General features: G+C 63.2%; 1 protein-coding gene across 1 annotated transcript in view; it reads left to right on the forward strand.

The window, feature by feature from the left end:
* LOC119105875 (RNA-binding motif, single-stranded-interacting protein 2) overlaps window positions 1-17,493 on the forward strand; it is a 43,845-nt gene extending 26,352 nt beyond the window's left edge. The window contains exons 2-5 of the mRNA XM_037229427.1: window positions 6,078-6,309; window positions 13,539-13,788; window positions 14,692-15,272; window positions 15,743-17,493. Coding sequence (XP_037085322.1) covers window positions 6,078-6,309; window positions 13,539-13,788; window positions 14,692-15,250 — 1,041 coding nt within the window. The 3' untranslated portion in view covers window positions 15,251-15,272; window positions 15,743-17,493. The remainder of the gene's footprint in view (window positions 1-6,077; window positions 6,310-13,538; window positions 13,789-14,691; window positions 15,273-15,742) is intronic.
* Window positions 17,494-17,796: the final 303 nt, after the last annotated feature.

Here is a 17,796-nt window from a genome sequence, read left to right on the forward strand (position 1 = left end):
AAGTGGGCCGAGCCGAAGGGCGGAGACACGTCACACGTCACGCGTCACACGTCCGCCACGTCACGTCACGTTACGTGTGACAGAAACGGCTGCTCCCCGCTGACCGCGATCGCCGCGGTGCCGGCTGTTAGCGAGCGCGGCATTCCGAAACCGGTCGGCCGGGTTGCGCGGCGGCGGCGGCTGGTTCCGGGGCTCCCAGCCTTTTAACTGTGTGTTTTCTTGGTGGTCGGATCGGGACTGAAGCGGAGAGGAGCGCCCGGAGTCTGTCCTGCTGCTCTCCCGAGGCCTGCGGCAGACGTGCTGCTCTGCAAGGCTGGCAGAGCGACCCGCCGAGAGTGGATGTTCACGAGCGATAGGAAGATAGCGCTAGAAGATAGCGGGTATCTTCCTGTTGGACTGCGCCCCTGGGTCGATGACTTCAGCGATTGCGGAATCCCTATGTGAAGATATAAACTAGAAAAGTTGTTTTTGCGGTTGTGCTCAGGCGTAGTTTCACAAAATGAGGTGGCGGAGGAAGAGAGGCGGTAAAAATGGCCCACTCAACCCCCAGAATAAGTCATCAAACAGGTTTTCCCTCGGAAGACCACTCTTTCCTCAAAGTTAGGGGGCTGGAGCCCAAGATGGGTGCTGAAGCCCCCAATTGACTATCAAACTAACCCTGGGTGGAGCTTGTTTACTCCGCAGTGCAGGGTTGCGAACGTACCTGCCCTCACCTAGACCCGCATGCTTTGATGCACACGCCCTAACGCAACCCGTCGCATCGTAGCTCAAATCGGCGTATCTGCGGGCGTAGCTTTGAACCGATCGGCGCAGATGACTCAAAGACCGCCGCTGCCGGCGGATATGGCGACCTGCACCGAGCGCCGAGCGCCGCCGTCCGCTCCAAGCTGACGTCACGCCCCGCGGCGGCTCCTATCTGGGCCTCGCTTTGTCACCACACTTGACCGGACGCGGCCGACCGGAAGATAGCCGTATTTGCCGGCCGCACGAGCGCGCCTCCCCGCGTGTCCGCCGCGGAATATCCGCCGGGCGCCGGCGCCAGGCGGACGGACCGAGTTCGCCCACAGTCGGATGTCAGTGGGTGTGTTGGCTTGTACAGGTGTTCGTACCAGCGGTGGTAAACAGAGGCTGCCTGCGCGCTATTGCCAGTCGGCCCATCTCTCCTTTGGGGGCAGAAAATAGGCATGTGCTGCTAGGTCGCTTCTTTTTCGCGCAATTGTTCCTTTTTCTGGCCGGTTCAAGCCCAGTTTCAGCGTGTAGGGAAGGCTCATAGCCCTTAAACGTTCGCCTAGCTACGAAATTGGCGTAATCCGTCATACGTGCGTGCCCAGGCTCTGCGAAACAGCTGCGAATCCCAGATTCACCTGTTGAACCGGAAGAGCCGAGGGGCGATCGGGCCGCCCCTGGCGGCCGTCGCGTGAACTACGTCCGGCGGGCGACCGGCAAGGCGCGGCGCCGACGCCGACCGCTGTACGGTCCGCGTTTTTCCGTGTGACCGAGCGTATCAGGCTAGCCGTGGCCGGCGCAGCATCAGCAGCTGGCGGGCTGGAGCGCACGCTCGCTGCTCACGCGAGCCATTCTCGGACCGGGACGCGAGCCGTGCCCGGCCAGGGGCCGCTGGGCGCGAGCGCGACCGGCGGTGACCGCAGCTGCCCGGCTGGCGCCGGACTCTGTCCCGTGATGTGCCGGTATTCCCGGCGACTGTCAGCGCTGTGCCGGCCGCTGGTAACCGCCGTCTAGTCCCGCCGGAAAGCCAGCGCCGCTGGTGCGATGATGTGTCGGTGGATCCCAGCGTCTGTCTGTCGTCATGCCACACATCAGCTGCGCCTCGTCGCTCCTCATGTCGCGTCAGACCTTCGGACCCCGACCGCTATCCGGCGGCGCCCGGCTGCAGCCCGAGCCTTCCGCCCGCGCTCGCCGCACCGTCGCCTCGTCCTCGTCCGTCGGCGGCGCCACCGGTGTTACGCGCCGCTGTCGGGGGGTGACGGGGGTGACGGGCTGTCGACAGGCGCGGACCCCCGCCGCCGCCGCCGCCGCGGTCCGCACGGCTGCGGCAGGCCGCCCCGCGACGAGAAACGCCGCGCGGTCTGGCGCGGTCGTTGCACGGGCGGGGGCGGACCGCGGCCGCGTTGGCGAGGCTGGCGAAAGCCGCCGCGTGGCAAGCCTCCGTGTTGTGTTCGACCGACGGAGAGCGAAGAGTCCGCCGCGGTTTCCACGGCTCCACGGCTCCGTGTGGTCGCTAGCCTGGTCGGCGCGGCCGCTCATGCGAAGTGGCGGCTCAGCACGGGCGTCTATGCGATGGTAGATGGTGGTAGATGGTGGTCTGTGCGGTGGTAGATGGTGGTAGATGGTGGTCTACGCGGTAGTAGAGCGCAGCCGGTGGTGATGGTGCCGAGACGCAGTTGTCTGTGACGGCTTTGAGGAACGGTTTGACGTGTGATTGAGGCGGCGGCCCCCGACGCGTCACAGCCGCTGGCCACGGCTCGTCAGCGTCCCGCTGCCCGACCTGACCGGCCGTGACCCGCGGCGGAGGCGCCCACCGCTGGCGGGAGACGATCGGCCGGCGCCCCCAGACGCCGCATCCCTCCCGCCAGTCGCATTAAACGGCCGTTAACGCTTAGTCGCTGCGCGCGGCCGCCGGCGCTTCCGTTAGTTCTCACGCGGCCGCGGCTTGGGCTCCCGTTAGCCGCGGGAGTCGGCCGGAAGGGGCGGCACCTGCCGTGCCTGGTCGTGGTGGTGGAGGCCACGGGGGCCAGTCCGAAGGGGCGGCACCTGCCGTGCCTGGTCGTGGTGGTGGAGGCCACGGGAGCCAGTCCGAAGGGGCGGCACCTGCCGTGCCTGGTCGTGGTGGTGGAGGCCACGGGGGCCAGTCCGAAGGGGCGGCACCTGCCGTGCCTGGTCGCGGTGGTGGAGGCCACGGGGGCCAGTCCGAAGGGGCGGCACCTGCCGTGCCTGGTCGTGGTGGTGGAGGCCACGGGAGCCAGTCCGAAGGGGCGGCACCTGTCGTGCCTGGTCGCGGTGGTGGAGGCCACGGGAGCCAGTCCGAAGGGGCAGCACCTGCCGTGCCTGGTCGTGGTGGTGGAGGCCACGGGGGCCAGTCCGAAGGGGCGGCACCTGCCGTGCCTGGTCGTGGTGGTGGAGGCCACGGGAGCCAGTCCGAAGGGGCGGCACCTGCCGTGCCTGGTCGTGGTGGTGGAGGCCACGGGAGCCAGTCCGAAGGGGCGGCACCTGCCGTGCCTGGTCGCGATGGTGGAGGCCACGGGAGCCAGTCCGAAGGGGCGGCACCTGCCGTGCCTGGTCGTGGTGGTGGAGGCCACGGGAGCCAGTCCGAAGGGGCGGCACCTGCCGTGCCTGGTCGTGGTGGTGGAGGCTACGGGAGCCAGTCCGAAGGGGCGGCACCTGCCGTGCCTGGTCGTGGTGGTGGAGGCTACGGGGGCCAGTCCGAAGGGGCGGCACCTGCCGTGCCTGGTCGTGGTGGTGGAGGCCACGGGGCCAGTCCGAAGGGGCGGCACCTGCCGTGCCTGGTCGCGGTGGTGGAGGCCACGGGGGCCAGTCCGAAGGGGCGGCACCTGCCGTGCCTGGTCGTGGTGGTGGAGGCCACGGGGGCCAGTCCGAAGGGGCGGCACCTGCCGTGCCTGGTCGTGGTGGTGGAGGCCACGGGGGCCAGTCCGAAGGGGCGGCACCTGCTGCGCCTGTTCGTGGTGGTTTGGCCGCGATCGCCGCACGTGGCTGTGGCGGGGACGAAGAGCAGGGAGAACTGTGGATGCTCTTCGGAAAATAGTGTTGTGGTCAAGCGCCTCGAAATCAGAGGGACGGGGCCCCATTCCCCCGCGGTGCCCGGCCTCCCTGACAGGGTGATAGGTGACGCCATATCACAGGGTGACGTCATGAAGCTTGGTGGCTGAGTGCGGCGTAAATCCTCAATAGCATGACGAGTGCGTTTCTTCCATGTTTAAATACCTTTGGGGTGTAATATTAATTTTGTAGGCTGGCTTTTTTAAAAGATTTAATCGAGCCTTTTGAATGGATGGATTCCTCGGACAGAGCTCACTCTAAGCAGTGTTTATTGTGTAAGCCCCATCCCCAGTCTGACCGGAGGGGGCGACTCCAGGTCAACGGCAGAATTTGGTGGCGAAAGTTTGACGTGCCTCAATGTTCGGCACGGTTCCTTCCTGCCCTCTGGCGTCAACTGATCTGTAGCCTGGCCGATGCCACCAGCCGCAGATTATGTCTGTCAAGGGCAAATAGCGAGCGCGTTAAGGGATTCGAACCCACCCTGCCACGGGTGGGTGGATCGAAATAAGGTGTTCTAACCAGCTGAGCCACTGGGACCAGAGGGTCACCGGGCATGTAGCAATAATTAACTTGTAGAATAATTTGGCCACGCATCCCCTGGTTGTCTATTTCCATATTTCATGAATATCGACTCGGTTTCTTTTGCCACGTGACGTCAGCTAAAAATTGCTCAGGTCGCATTGTGGTGGACCATTTAGCGGCAGTGACACCGTGACACATTATTAAATTCGGTGATCTGCGAGCCTGTGGCAATGGCCGGCTCCGCTCTTTGAAATGTCAATAACCAGAGGCTTAATTGCCTCCCATGCCACGACATCCCCAAGTTGAATTCGGTGCCGGGCTGGCAGCTCGTGGACGGACCCAACGGAGGCGGGAGGGGGGGGGGGGGGGGGGGCTGCGCTGCAGGCCGCTTGCGAAAGGCGCCTCCCGAAATAAACCCACGTGGGAGACAACGGCACCTACGTGACCACCCGCGGTCCGCCGAACGGCTGTGACGTCACGGGGCAGTCGACAAAGAGCGCGAGGGTCCATCACCCCTGCCCCCCCCCCCCATCTCACTGACCCCCAGCCAGAGCGCCGGCTGGATCCCGGCCCCGAGTTATTGGTGTCGCAGCGCCCGGTTCTGGGAAGCGGTCGTGCGCAGTTCGCGGCCCCCGAAGACGCCGCGGGGCACGGCCGGTCGACGTGGCGGCTTCCCGGCCCGGAGGGACGTGTGCCGAGAGCAGGGTCTATTTGGGGGATGCCGAAACTCCGGTTGTTTTACGTCACATGTAGCTGCGTCGTTGTCGGCGTCGAGGAAACAACCGGCCGAAACGGGAGTCAGACAATGGCCAGTCGCGATGTTTTCTCACGAGTGAGACGTGGAGGCCGCTCGGCGTTACTTGCCCCGGGAATGTGCTCCGGGAATGTGCTCCGGGAATATGCTCTGGGAGTGTGCTCGGGGAATGCGCTCAGATCTCCGGGATGGAGACAGCGCCGGCTCGGCAACGGGATGGAAATGAGCCCGTCCGCAGCTTTAGAGTGAGTACGTCCTCAGCTGTGCTGGGCGTGCCAGCAACTGGGCGACATTGGATCGGCGTGATGGGAACGTTGGATCGGCGTGGTGAGCGTTGGATCCGGCCTCATTGCAACTTGTGTGAATGCGCCTGGGAAGCTTACCACAGCAACCTTTGTGTTATAACACGCCATAGTCTTACACAGCAATAGTTTGGGCGCAAAAGGACCGCGGATGTTGCGCCCTTAAGCCCGAATAACAGCTGCAGGGGTGCGCGGGGCTGGTCGGCGGGCGTGCTGACGCGTCCTTCGCCGGCGGGCCACGCAGCCGAGCGGCTGCCGACCGCCGCGGCGTGGTTTAAACGACCGTCGCGACTCCCGAAATCAATATTGATAAGACGCTGACAACGAGTGCAGCAGACCGCGCCGCAGCAGCTTGATGTTGGTTGCCCTGGCGACGGGCGGTGCTGCTGAGCCCGGCGCTGCGGACGCACGCTCAGTCCGTTCACGCATCCACATGTGCGCGATGCGTGCTGAGCATGTACACAGCAGCGCCGCGTGCACGTGACGTCACGTGCCCCGTGACCCGTGACGGAGATGGACCCGCTGCTCCGGTGTTCAGTCCGCGGAGGTTAAATTGGACGCGCTGGGTCCATTTAGAGCAGAGCCACCACGAGCCCACCCACCCGGGATAAGTGGACCTCCCCTCGCTGACCCCACTGACTGTGATGACGTCACAGCCGGGCCCGGTGACGCACGCCTGACGTCACGCCGCCGTCCGTTCGCAGAGCACCAATGGCTACGTGCCGGCGCACTCACCGGGCTCGCACGGCAGCAGCTCTCACAACTCGTACGGCTCGTACAAGGAGGCGAAGACGGCCGAGTTGAGCAAGACCAATCTGTACATCCGCGGCTTGGCGCCCACGACCACCGACCAGGACCTGCGCAGCATGTGCCAGGGTCTCGGCCAGATCAACTCGACCAAGGCGATCATCGACAAGTCGACGGGCGAGTGCAAAGGTAGGCACCGACGCCGGCGTGAGGTGCAGCGCGCGGGCCGGTGGTGGCCGGCGCCGCGGCCCGGCTCCGCAGCCCTGCTCCGCGGCCCTGCTCCGCGGCCCCGCTCCGCGGCCCCGCTCCGCGGCCCGGCTCGGCGGCCCTGCTCCGCGACCCGGCTCTCCGGCCCGGCTCCGGGCCCTGCTCCGCGGCCGGGCTCCGCGGCCCGGCTCTCCGGCCCGGCTCCGGTCCCTACTTCCGCGGCCCGGCTCTCCGGCCCGGCTCCGGGCCCTGCTCCGCGGCCCTGCTCCGCGGCCTCGCTCCGCGGCCGGGCTCCGCGGCCGGGCTCCGCGGCCGGGCTCCGGGCCCTGCTCCGCGGCCCTGCTCCGCGGCCCGGCTCTGCGGGGCGCCCCCGTCGCGGTCTGGTCTTGCATGTGAGCTGCGGGTATCAGCCGAAAGTTGGTGGTAAAGCCACCGTAAGTAAGTAAAACAAATCCTTTCCGTAAGCGCACAATTACCATAGCAGTCGAGACGCCAGAAACCCCCAATCAACAACGAAAGGACTCTTACGGTCGCAGGGTTCATTGCAATTCTTTGTTGCAGGGATTCGCGTCCTTGTGTCGACATCTTTTTGAGGGTAGCGTCTTTTCTGTACGCGGAGGTGGGGGGGAGGGGGGGGGGGGTCCGACATCCTGGGGTGCGGGACACACATCGGGAAACCCTTCGCAAGCAGCAGTGACTGCTCACACTAGCCTTTTTGTTGTATCATACGGAAAAAAGACCCCGATAAGACACAGGCGACCAGGCCGGTCAGGCTGTCCCGGTTTATCGTCTTGTGGGCTGCTTGTCAGGCCGGGTGCATATACACCCAGAATGTAGGGCCGCAGGGGTGAAGGAGACAGAGGGATGTGTTCGGTAAGCGGACATCAGTGCGCTGACCGGATGGAGTCGTCCCAGTTGAGGATGACCGTTCTCAAAAGAAAACACAAAAAGGACAATATTTAGTTGCACAGGAAAGTAAAAGGCCTGCATGTGTGTATGTTACATGCGAGTGCTTCTGGAAGGCAAGATGGATCTCTGCATCCGGCGGCGATAGAAGAAAGATGTGGGCTGCCTATTTGCACGCATGCTTAAAAATATCGTTTCAATGCAAATGAGGTTAGGCACTGCTGGCCAACAGGCAGAGGCTAACGCCTCGCTCGGTCGATACAGATGAATGCCGTCGGCACTGATGTGCTCAAAGCATCCGTACACCGACAAGCATCATCTCCCTGAGCATGGTCAGGCCAGAAACTGCCCACCAACCTGGAAATACTTACATCCCGTCCAAGCGGCGCCGGCCGCCACATGTCCCCGTCGCTGGCGCGCTCCTCTAAAACCCCAATCATTACCGAGCGTCGTGAGAGAACGGTTGCCGCGCCTGGGCCGCCGCTCGGCTGTACACCGTTGGACGCGTCACGGACTGGGAAGGAAAACACCGACCACGAGCGGGCCGCATGCGGGACCCGCCAGTGGGGCGGACCGCAGGCAGCCGCCGCCGCCGCCGCCGGCGCTGAGAGGCTGGCCGATAAGGCCGGCCCGGCCGACAGACGGGGTCAGCGGACAGGCGGAGCGTAGGGGGGGGGGGGAGGGGGCATGGGCAGGGGGTAGCGGGTGCACTGACACGTGTTGCCGAGGCATCAGTGGCGGAAGGCACCGATGGTGAAGTGGTTGGGCGTCACCCACTGCACCTCTGAGAAATCGGAGGTACGGGGTTCGACTCCCGCGGTGTCCGCCCTTCCTGCCAGGGCAGGCGGTTCTATAAAGCTTCAGCAGGTGAGTGCGTCGTTAAGTCCCAATCACGACAATGACGCGGCAGCGGCGGCCGGTCCGCTCCGTGCCGGAGTTGCCCTGCTGCTCTGACGCCTGGCACGCGGACGTGGCGCTCGTCGGCCTTGCCGAACGAGTTTTCGCTTGTACGGGCCCGAAGCGGGGCTGTGGGCAGCTGTCTGGGAGCGCTCCGCGAGCGGCCGCATCAGGACGGGACGTGTCAACACGTCCTGTGGCCACCTCATCGCCTGATTCAGCGATCGCCCCGCCCCAGAGCTGACAACGAACCGCGGTCTGCACACCTCAGGGGAGGGAGGGCACTCCTTGTGACGGAGCCCGTGAACCGCCGTGTCTCAGTTGCCCGCCCGGCACCTGCGCCGCGCCGTCCCGTCCCGTCCCGACCCGGGCCAGCCGTCCCCGGTGACCTCTGAGTGACCTTGGCCGGGCTGCAGGCGGCAGGCCGATCGGTGCGCTCCGTGCCGATTTCAAAGCCCGTTACAACGCCGCCCGCTGTAATTGAGGGCCGCGCGGCGAATTTCTGCCGTCACGCGGCACTTCCAGCTGCCGCCGTCGCGATCGTGAGCCGCCGCCGACCAATCAGCGTCGTCTCGGGCGTCGGTCCGCTCGCTCGCAGCTGTTCGGCTAGGTCCATCCCCGCTTGTGTTTCCGGCTCGTGCTAGCGGATGGTGGTCCTCTTTGCGTTTGTTTATAAAACTTTCGATTCGGAGATCTCTCTCGGATTTTAGCCAGCTGGTCTCGATGTCGACGCGCCCTTAAGCACCAAACATCACCACCATAGTCCCTCACAGTCAACACACAGCTCTGTGCTGTGCGTTGGGTAAGTTGCCCAAAATAAGCGGAGGAGTTTAGCGTTAGACTGGCTTGTACGTGTCTGGTCTTCTGGCTTCCCGGGACAGAGCTGCAGTTTGTGAACCACAAAGCTTTCCTTCGCTGGGCCGCGGTTGGCAAGCAGCCATACACGTGTTCAGTCTGTTAATAATATAAAATAGTTGTGGAGTGCGGTCTTTCCTTTGATCAAATCTATAAATAAACGAACTCACCGCGGCCACCTCTAAATGTGAAGCGAGCGCGCCCTCCGCGTCTCGTCTCGTGCAGGCCTCGGCTCGAGCGTCCAGTCATGCCTCCGTCACCTCAAATTGGAAGTCCGCCGGCGAATGGACCGCTGTCACGCCACACCGTTCGCAGAACTCAGACGCCTATTGTTACCGGACAACTTCTCCGTCGGTTCTGATGCGGTCGCTGGGGCTGTGACGTCAGCATGCCCTTCCCCCTCCCCACGGCGATGTGTCGCTGCCACGGCGCAGGCGCCGGATCAGATGAATCTGTCCTCGCATAGGCGTAGGTGTAGGCTTAGGTACAGGTTCAGGTCTAGGCTTAGGCTCAGGCTTGAGCCTAGCCATGGGAACGGCGTTTCGCGAGGAGGCCATGGCTCCCACTTTCATGGAAGCCCAATGTTGAGCCAGCGCTGTGATCATTTGACACGCACGCTTTATAGGCGCGCCTCTGTGCGCTTGAGTTCCGCTAGACCGCTGCTGGCCAGCCCTGGGCCAACCCACGGTTTGACGAGAGGCGCGCATCTCCGCCTGACCTTCTGCATTACGCCCCCCTCCCCCCCCCCCCTCCCCTCCTGAGGCGGCGGCCGTGGCCCTATTGACCGGGCGGCCCGGCCAGCGCGAGCAGCGCTGCCAGATTCAGCCTTCGCCGCTGCCGGCGTGTTTTTGGCATGTGCCCGTAATGGAACATTTATATTCCCGGAGCTGCATTCTCTTCGGCGAAAATACCGCCGCTCAAGGCCGGCCTGGGTATGCCGCGGGCGCCCATCAGCTGATGCGAGCTGTTGATGAGCCGGTGTTTTGCGGCACGGGACTTCGGGATGGCGGCGCTTGTGGTCGGGAAAAGCGGCCGCACGTAAGTATGGCGGCTGTTTGCCCGAGAAATGGCGGAGGACGGCAGCTGAAGAAGTATGCAGTGCTAAATGAACGCCGGTAAAAATAATGACATTCTGAAAACAGGCTTGAAAAAACGCTGACCGCCGAAATGGGCTAATACTAAGACCGGATCATGATCAACAGAATATTGGCATGTTAAGCTGATTGCCCCCACCCCCACCCCCATCCCCCACCTCCCACCTATGTGAAATACCAAGGTTGCGGCGGGAGAAAGGCGATTCGATACTTGTATTGCAAAATGTTTGATAACAAGCTGACATTGAAGTCAGCGATGTATCAACGCCATCTGATCTATGATTTAGGTGTCGGCACTGACACTGAAGATGACCACCGACATGCACCAGAGCTGGACGTCATTTATATCGGTTTGGCTCCGCTTTGAGCTGAGGTAGACACTTGTGTCCGCCGCTGTGCCGGCTTTCTGGTATGTTAGCCTCACGCGAACCGAGCACAGAGAACGTACCGAGCGTGGGTACGCCGCCATCTCTGCTGCACACCCGAACGCCATTGCCCACCAGCACTGGGCTTTGCGACGCAGTTCGAGGCCACATGGCGTCACCCGCCTCTCGCCCTGGTAGAAAGGGCGGGCACCGCGGAGATCTAACCCCGCACCCCTACGCACCCCGTACCCGTACCTCGAACCTTCGCTAGACGCGCAGCTTCATCAGCGCGTGATCGGAGGGGGCGTCGTCGGGGCGAAGTCGGCGCTCGCACCGCGTCCGGTCTCGACACGTGGCTTCCGCGGCCCAGCTGCCTGTCCGGTGTGGCGTTTTTACGCGAGCGCAGGCCGCAGCACGGCCGGAGACAGCAGCCTGTGCCAGATTCGCCGCACCGCGCCACCCGCGCCGCGCCCCGGTATCTCAGAGCGGGAAGCGTGCCTGTAATCTACGGCCGGGCGGCCGTTTCCCCGCGCGGGCTGACCAGGTTCGCGTGCTATCCATGGCGGCCGGTGTGCCGTCTGGATCGAGCCGACGGCGGCGCACACGATCCTGCGTCCGCCGGCGCTCGGCTGCAGGAATCCTGGGCTTCGCCTGACGCTCCTGGCGCTTACCCGTACCGCACCCTGCGGTGGTGCCGCCGCCGACGCTTTTGATCATGAAGTCATTGGCAGGCTCGAGGCTGCTGATCAAGCGGTTTGTGTTTGATCGTCGATTTATCACCGATCGTGTGTCTGCAACAAAAGGTCATAGATCGTAGCATTTGTATCCATTTCCCCTGCTTTTGGGCTTCTCGTCGTCGTGGTTCTGGACGGGGCGATGTGTCCCAGCGCCGGTGTGCGAGCACCGCCGCCAGAGCATCGCCGCTCATCACCCGCGCTGGCATGGCCGGCGCCGCTCATTCTGTCTGACACACCCAAACCACGCCACATGTCGCCGCCGGTCCCGCTAACCCAATCTGTCTGGCGCCGCATGAGAGCGACCTTCGCGCGCGAGACCGGCGGTGAGGAATGACTCGGGGTGGCGGGCTGTCAGCAGCCGACGCTTCGGACCGGCGAGGCCGGGCAGCCAGCGGCCCCGGTCCAGTGCAGCGGAAAACGGCCATCAACCAATGAACGCCATCAAGTGGCTGTGCTACAGAAGCTTGTTAGCCAGGCGAGCGATGACAGGAAGAGCGGGAGGAGTCCGGTGGAATGAGCCTGAGCGGCGCCGGGAGAGCAACCAATGGCGGCACGCGCTTGCTGGAGTGACACGTGTTGCGATCTCCCTTCCCCGTCTGCGGCACCGCAGGATTGCCCACGTGATTTCCACGGGTGTGACACGCCTCGTCGAGGTGACGGGTGAACTGGCGAGGTGACGGGTGACGGGCGGCGGCGGAGCGAACGCCTCGTTTTGGCGCTCAACCCGCGGGGAGGGAGGAACAGGCGTGAGACGACCCGACCCGTCCACATGAACGGATGGGGAGGGTTGGCGGATCCACACTGGTTCGTCGCCCGACGGTCGAACGTCAGTGGAATCGGCGCGTCCAATCGGCACTCCGAAATCGGGATGTGCCGGAAAGCATCGCTTGTTAAACAGCGCACTGTCTTGCTCCTCCTCAGCACCCTCTGTCGAACATAACAGGAAAAAAACGCGGGGAGGAAAAGGAGCAGGAAAAGTGGGCGGCCCCGTGGCCGTTCAGCCACGCACTCTCCATCGGCTGACATTTCCGCTCTCGGACCTCAGGTCATCTCCTCACTGGCCGAGCTTCGCCCGGCCCGCTGGCGCCGTTCGCAGCGCTCTCGGCGTCGCCCGCCCGCCCCTCCGCGGCTCCCAATCCGCAGAGCAGGTGGCGCCGCCCCGCGGCCGGGCCAGTTAGCGCCGACTTCCGGCGTGTCGCGCCCGGCCGGCGCGGCCGCCCCGGCGGGACGCGCCGTATCGGCCGGACTTCCGGCTGGCTGGCGCCGCGCCGTGATCGCCGACCGGCCCGGGCCTGTCGCACACGCGCGCGCGCGCGCGTGCGTGTGCGTGAGCGTGAGCGTGCCGCATGCCACATGAGGCAGCATGACTGGTCTTGTGCTCCGGCGTCGAGCGCGTGAGGGGAGTGGCAGCCTATGTTGACTGCCGGCATCGAGCCAGAGGACAGAAATGAGCAGGCTCGTAGGCACGGTTCAAGAACAATGTTTTGTGTAGGTTTTGGTGGAACCGATGTCGTGGTGGAAGTGACGAAGCGATGTTTGGATGGCACGCACAGTCAGAGTTATCTCGGGACATCTCGTGCGTTCTGCAATGTGCGTGATTTTTCGATTATCTCTCATAGGCCAGAGTTAGTATTTTCTAACTGTAGCACATGAGTTTCGAAATGAAAGAAAGGCCTTCTGCCCTCTTTTGGTATTGTTTTTTGTGTGTGTTTGCCGGTCCACTAGACGTCATGCTAGTGTCTCAACAGATCGATTTATTATCCCTACACCATCGCAACTGTCTTCAAGAGTCAAGGTTTCCCTAAACCTTGTTCAAACTTTTTTTTAGACCAAGCAAAACACATAACTGAGCAGGTCCAACATGATATTTAAGACCTTTGTCTTGGCCGTTCACTTTTTGCGTTGTCTTCTATTTGTGAAAATGCAAGTACCTTCAGATGCTACTAGCCTACCGTTGAGCTCATATTAGACTCAAAGCTTTGCAGAAATACCGCAACGTGAAAAACGAACACCTGGCAAAATGTCGCAGCCACGCGATGCAGGAGAAGATGGTTGAGTTATTGCCGCTAATCATTTTTAAGTCATGCGTCGATCTCAAATGATATTGTGTAAGAGCCCCATTCCATTCGTTTAGTCCATTACGGCTGCCTCAGCAGTTCATAAAAGTTTATACGGTTCGCTAATCAAGTTACGACAGCCCCCGTCGGCGAAATGTGGACGTCGTTGCCGCCGTGGGTGGGACTTTGAACCGCCTCGGTGGTTCCGGCGGAAGCGATCGACTTCCTGTCATATCGGCCTGCGACCCACCCCCACTCTCGCCCTCGCCTCTGACTCCGCCCTGATCCCCGCACCTGCAGGCTACGGCTTCGTCGACTTCGACACGGCGGACGCGGCGCAGAAGGCGGTGAAACAGCTGGTGGCGAAGAATATCCAGGCGCAGATGGCGCGCCAGCAGGAGCAGGACCCGACCAACCTGTACATCACCAACCTGCCGCTGACATACACGGAGCGCGAGCTGGAGGCGCTGCTGCAGAGGCACGGCACCGTCATCTCCACGCGAATCCTGCGGGACGACCGAGGCACCAGCCGCGGCGTCGGGTTTGCTAGGTGAGCGGCCAGGGGCCGGTTTTGCTCTGTGACGCGGAGGGGGGGGGGGGGGAGGGCACCTATACCAGGCGACAGGGCAGCTAGGTGATGGCTGGTGGGGAGGGGGGGGGGCGTCAGAGCGCCCGCCTCACCGGGCTGGGAGCGGGAACACGTATGATTCTTGTTGAGATCAATTTGGGAAGCATGCAAATGGAACGTCTTAATTTATATGGAAAACGGTTTCGCCGGTCACATTTGTGAAGCAATCGGCGTCGGTGAGCATTCCGTTTTGGAGGCTTGATTTATAGCGAGTGGCGGATAGGAAGGCGGACAGGACGGCTGAGCGCGGGGGAGTGGCAGCGGGCAGGGGGCAGCTTCCCCAAGCCTGGGCAGGAGAGGTCGTCAGGTCAGACCAGCTGGAGGAACAGCGAGTTGGTGACGTGGTGGAGGGGGGAGACAGGTGGTGCGTCCGAGCGCCGCCAGTGCCGGGCCATGCCAGGTCATGGTGCTGGACGCGGCGCGGATGGGAAGATGAATACTGGGGTCGATTCGCTCACCCTTCCAGGAAAAACCGGCTTGGATGGGACATTACGGAAACTGCACTTCAAATGAGCACTGCTGCGAGGCATCGTGAGCTGGCGGTGTGTTTGTTGACATCATTGTTTGGCCTTCACTGTGTTATTTGATGTAGAGTAGCACAACATTTTCCCTCTGTTTCCCTTTTATCAACATATGTGTTGGCTGTTGACCATCTCGGGCCGTAAGTATCATTCTGTTTATGTATGTATTCCGCCTCCTTATCGCCACTTCCGTTTTTAAACGTATCACGTTCATAACTGGCCCATCGCCAGCCGTTGTCCGTGATCTGGAGTCACCAATGTACGCTCAGCTGGCGGCGCTGACGGTGGCGCCGCGTCCTCGCAGGATGGAGTCGCCCGAGACATGCGACAACATCATCAAGACACTCAGCGGCCACACGCTGGAGAACCACAACCTCAAGCTGGTCATCAAGTTCGCCGACGGCAACAAGAAGCGCCAGCAGCTCAAGAACTACGACCAGCAGCGGTGGCGAGAGCAGGAGGCCAACGGCCGGCTCAACGGCTACGACGCCGGCGCGATGACGCACGGCGCGCTGAACGGCGGCGGCGGCGTGCCCGGCCTGGCAGCGCCGCACTACCAGCTGCCGCTACCCTACCTGTCCGGCCCCGCCTGGACGCCGCAGTCGGTCATGATCGGCGGCCCCATGCCGCCCATGGACATGGACATGTACCAGCTGCTGCAGGGCATGCAGCAGCTGCACATGGGCAGCGCCCCTGCGGCGGCGCAGTACGGCGGCGCGGCGCACCAGTACGCCGGCTACGCGCCACCCCCGGCGCCCGCCTACCACCCGGGCGCGGGCATGGCGCCCATGTACCACCACTCGCACATGGTGCCCATGCCCATGGTGGAGCCCGAGGGCATAGCCAACGGAGGTGACGACTAGGCGACCAGCTGCGCGCCCATAGGTGAGCGGGAGCGACGTTGGGCGCGGCCTGGAAGGGGGGGGAGGGAGGGAAGCTGCTTGAGGGGGTAGGCTGATAGTTTGCTACAGGCACTTTCTTTAGATCTGTGGTTAGATTGGGACGCAAATGTTCCGATTTGTTGAGTCGGATTTGAAGAAGATTGATGAAAATGCCGTATTTTTGTGAAAAATGCTTCCGACGCTCGCGAATCATCGGTGTCGATAAAGATTCCATTTGTCGTCTAAGGTTTTTTAAAGATCAGAACAGTTGTCGCCCTCGAACGAATGGCTTCAGCTTCAAGTGTCAGCTTACGTGTCGGACTGCTGCATGCAGCTCCTGGCGATCAGGTGCGGCATTGATTGACGAGCATGGCTGAATCGACCGGTGGTCGTTTCTGCGCAAAGTGCCCCACGTGCCGTCGGATCGCTCGGCGGTCAGCGCGGTCGTTAACGCCCCCGCGCCTCCCGTTTCAGATAATGTTTGTGTACATACGAAGAGAGGCAGTCACGCGAAGGACACGGCAAGAAGCGAGCTTACTGTGGTGGTTCAGCACGAGCAAGAGAAGAAAAAGCAAGAGCAAGAGAAGCAAGAGCGGTAGCGGCCGGTGCTCAGAAGGATTAGTTCGGCCGACGGCCGCGCGCGGCGCCACCGGTAGATGGGCTAGGCCGGATTCTCGCTCAGGAACGAATGCCAAATGGAAAGCCAGGACTATCCATCGGGCCCGTGTGTGCAGTTGTTAAGTTTTAGTGGAGCTGGAGAGACCCTTCGCTGTCCCTGACTGGTTTTCACGCGTCGGCAATCACCGCGTTTTAAATTGCGGCCGTGCGGCTGGCGGCAGCCCGACTGGCCAGGCGCCTGGCGACCGCTGTCGGAGCCGGGGGAGGGCTGCAGCCGCTCGCCCGCCGTCTCGCCGTCTGTTTCAGTTGGATGAAGCCCACATCCAGAGATCGTCCCGCGTCCACACGTGCCTCTGATGCGTGCTGCCGGCGACAAGCGCCTGCGACGCGACATTCCAACGCGAAGAGCGACCGGTGGAGTTTCGCACGCTGGTTCTGCACGGCAGTCGTTTGTCGGCCGCGTTTCCAGCGGCGCCGAGGCGAGTGCCGGCGAGTGAGTGCGGCCGGATCTGTCAGGAAGGATACCGTTCCCTCTAGTCGGGGCGACCCAGCCGCGCCGCTTGGCTTGCCTTTCCGCCGAACGGTCGCCCCGAGCCCCGCTAGACCCCTTCCGACGGCTTCTTTCTCACACGGTGCCTTGTTTCCCGTACCTCCAGCTGAAACCCGGGGTCTATTTTAATACGAGACGCGCGGAGGTAGGTGTGCCTAGTTTGCGCAGGCCAGTGACTATGTGGCTTCTGAAGTCGCGCTCGCCGGCGCACCTGCGGCCGGTGGCGGCGCGGCGCCAAAGACCATGTACATAGAGCGTGCGCGTGCTCGCCGAGCGCGGCGAGCGCGGCACTGTGATTGTCCCGTGTCGTCCGCCTGAGTTGTGCCAGGCCGTCGAGAGATGGCGGGCCCGTCGCGGCGCGCGAGTGACGCCCGCGTCACGCGACTCCCGGCCCGGGGTTCGGGCCGGGGGGCGCGCCGGGCCGCGCCACGCTCCGAGCTGCGGACCCTGGCGCAGCCGAGCAACTGTCATTCCAACTGTACGCTGATTTACTGGACGGCAATGCGCGCTCGCCGTCGCCTGTGTGCCGCGCGTGCGGCGGTGATGACGCGCGCTGTGACATCACGTGCGGCACGCGCCACACCCGGCCGGCCCGGTCAGCTCTCAGCGGTGCGACGGCGTTATTTTTGTACAGATTTTTTGTGGTCTGGTGTACTGCGAGGTCGCTCGGCGCGGAGAGCGGCGTGCGATGGGCGGGCCCTGCGCGGCCGAGAGGTGGAAAGAACTGTAAATACCGCCAGCGAGCGAGTCTCGCGACAGCGGCGACACCTGCCGGCGCGACGGTGGCGCTGCCGAGCGGCTCGCTTCCGCCGGCGTCGGGCGAACTGTCTGGTGTCCATGCGTTGTTGATGGTTGCAGAGTTTATGTGCGGTCCCGGGTCCGGCGGGGCGTCGGCGGCTTGCGCGCGTGACCGCCGGCCGCCGCAGGGCACTGGCGGCCGCTTGTCCGGGGCAATAGGGCCCAGCTTTAACAGCGTCGCCGCCCGACCGGGCAGCTCACGCTGCGAGCGGTCGTCGCCGGACCTCTGCGGAGGGAATACAGAGCAGCGACAGAGTGAGCCAGTGTTTGTCCGCTACGGCGTCTCGACGGGAGTGGTCTGGCGCCGGCCGGAGCACGCGCAGGCTGACGGGCTGGCCTCGGAAATGTGGCGGTGTTTTGCAGCGGCGAGATAAGAAGTGGCCGAGTGGTCCTCAAACGTAAACAGCCGAGTGGTCCTCAAACGTAAACAGCCGAGTGTACCTCGCACTGGGCGGCACTGGCTGTTTTGGAGTCGGCGGGGGTGGGGGGAAGGGGCTTTGGAGATGAACTGCTCCAGCACCGCAACGGGCTCAACATAGTGGCTTATAGGAACGCGAGCGAC

This window comes from Pollicipes pollicipes, unplaced genomic scaffold, assembly GCF_011947565.3.
Source record: "Pollicipes pollicipes isolate AB1234 unplaced genomic scaffold, Ppol_2.1 Scaffold_6138;HRSCAF=7277_pilon_pilon_pilon, whole genome shotgun sequence".
Lineage (NCBI taxonomy): Eukaryota > Metazoa > Arthropoda > Thecostraca > Pollicipedomorpha > Pollicipedidae > Pollicipes > Pollicipes pollicipes.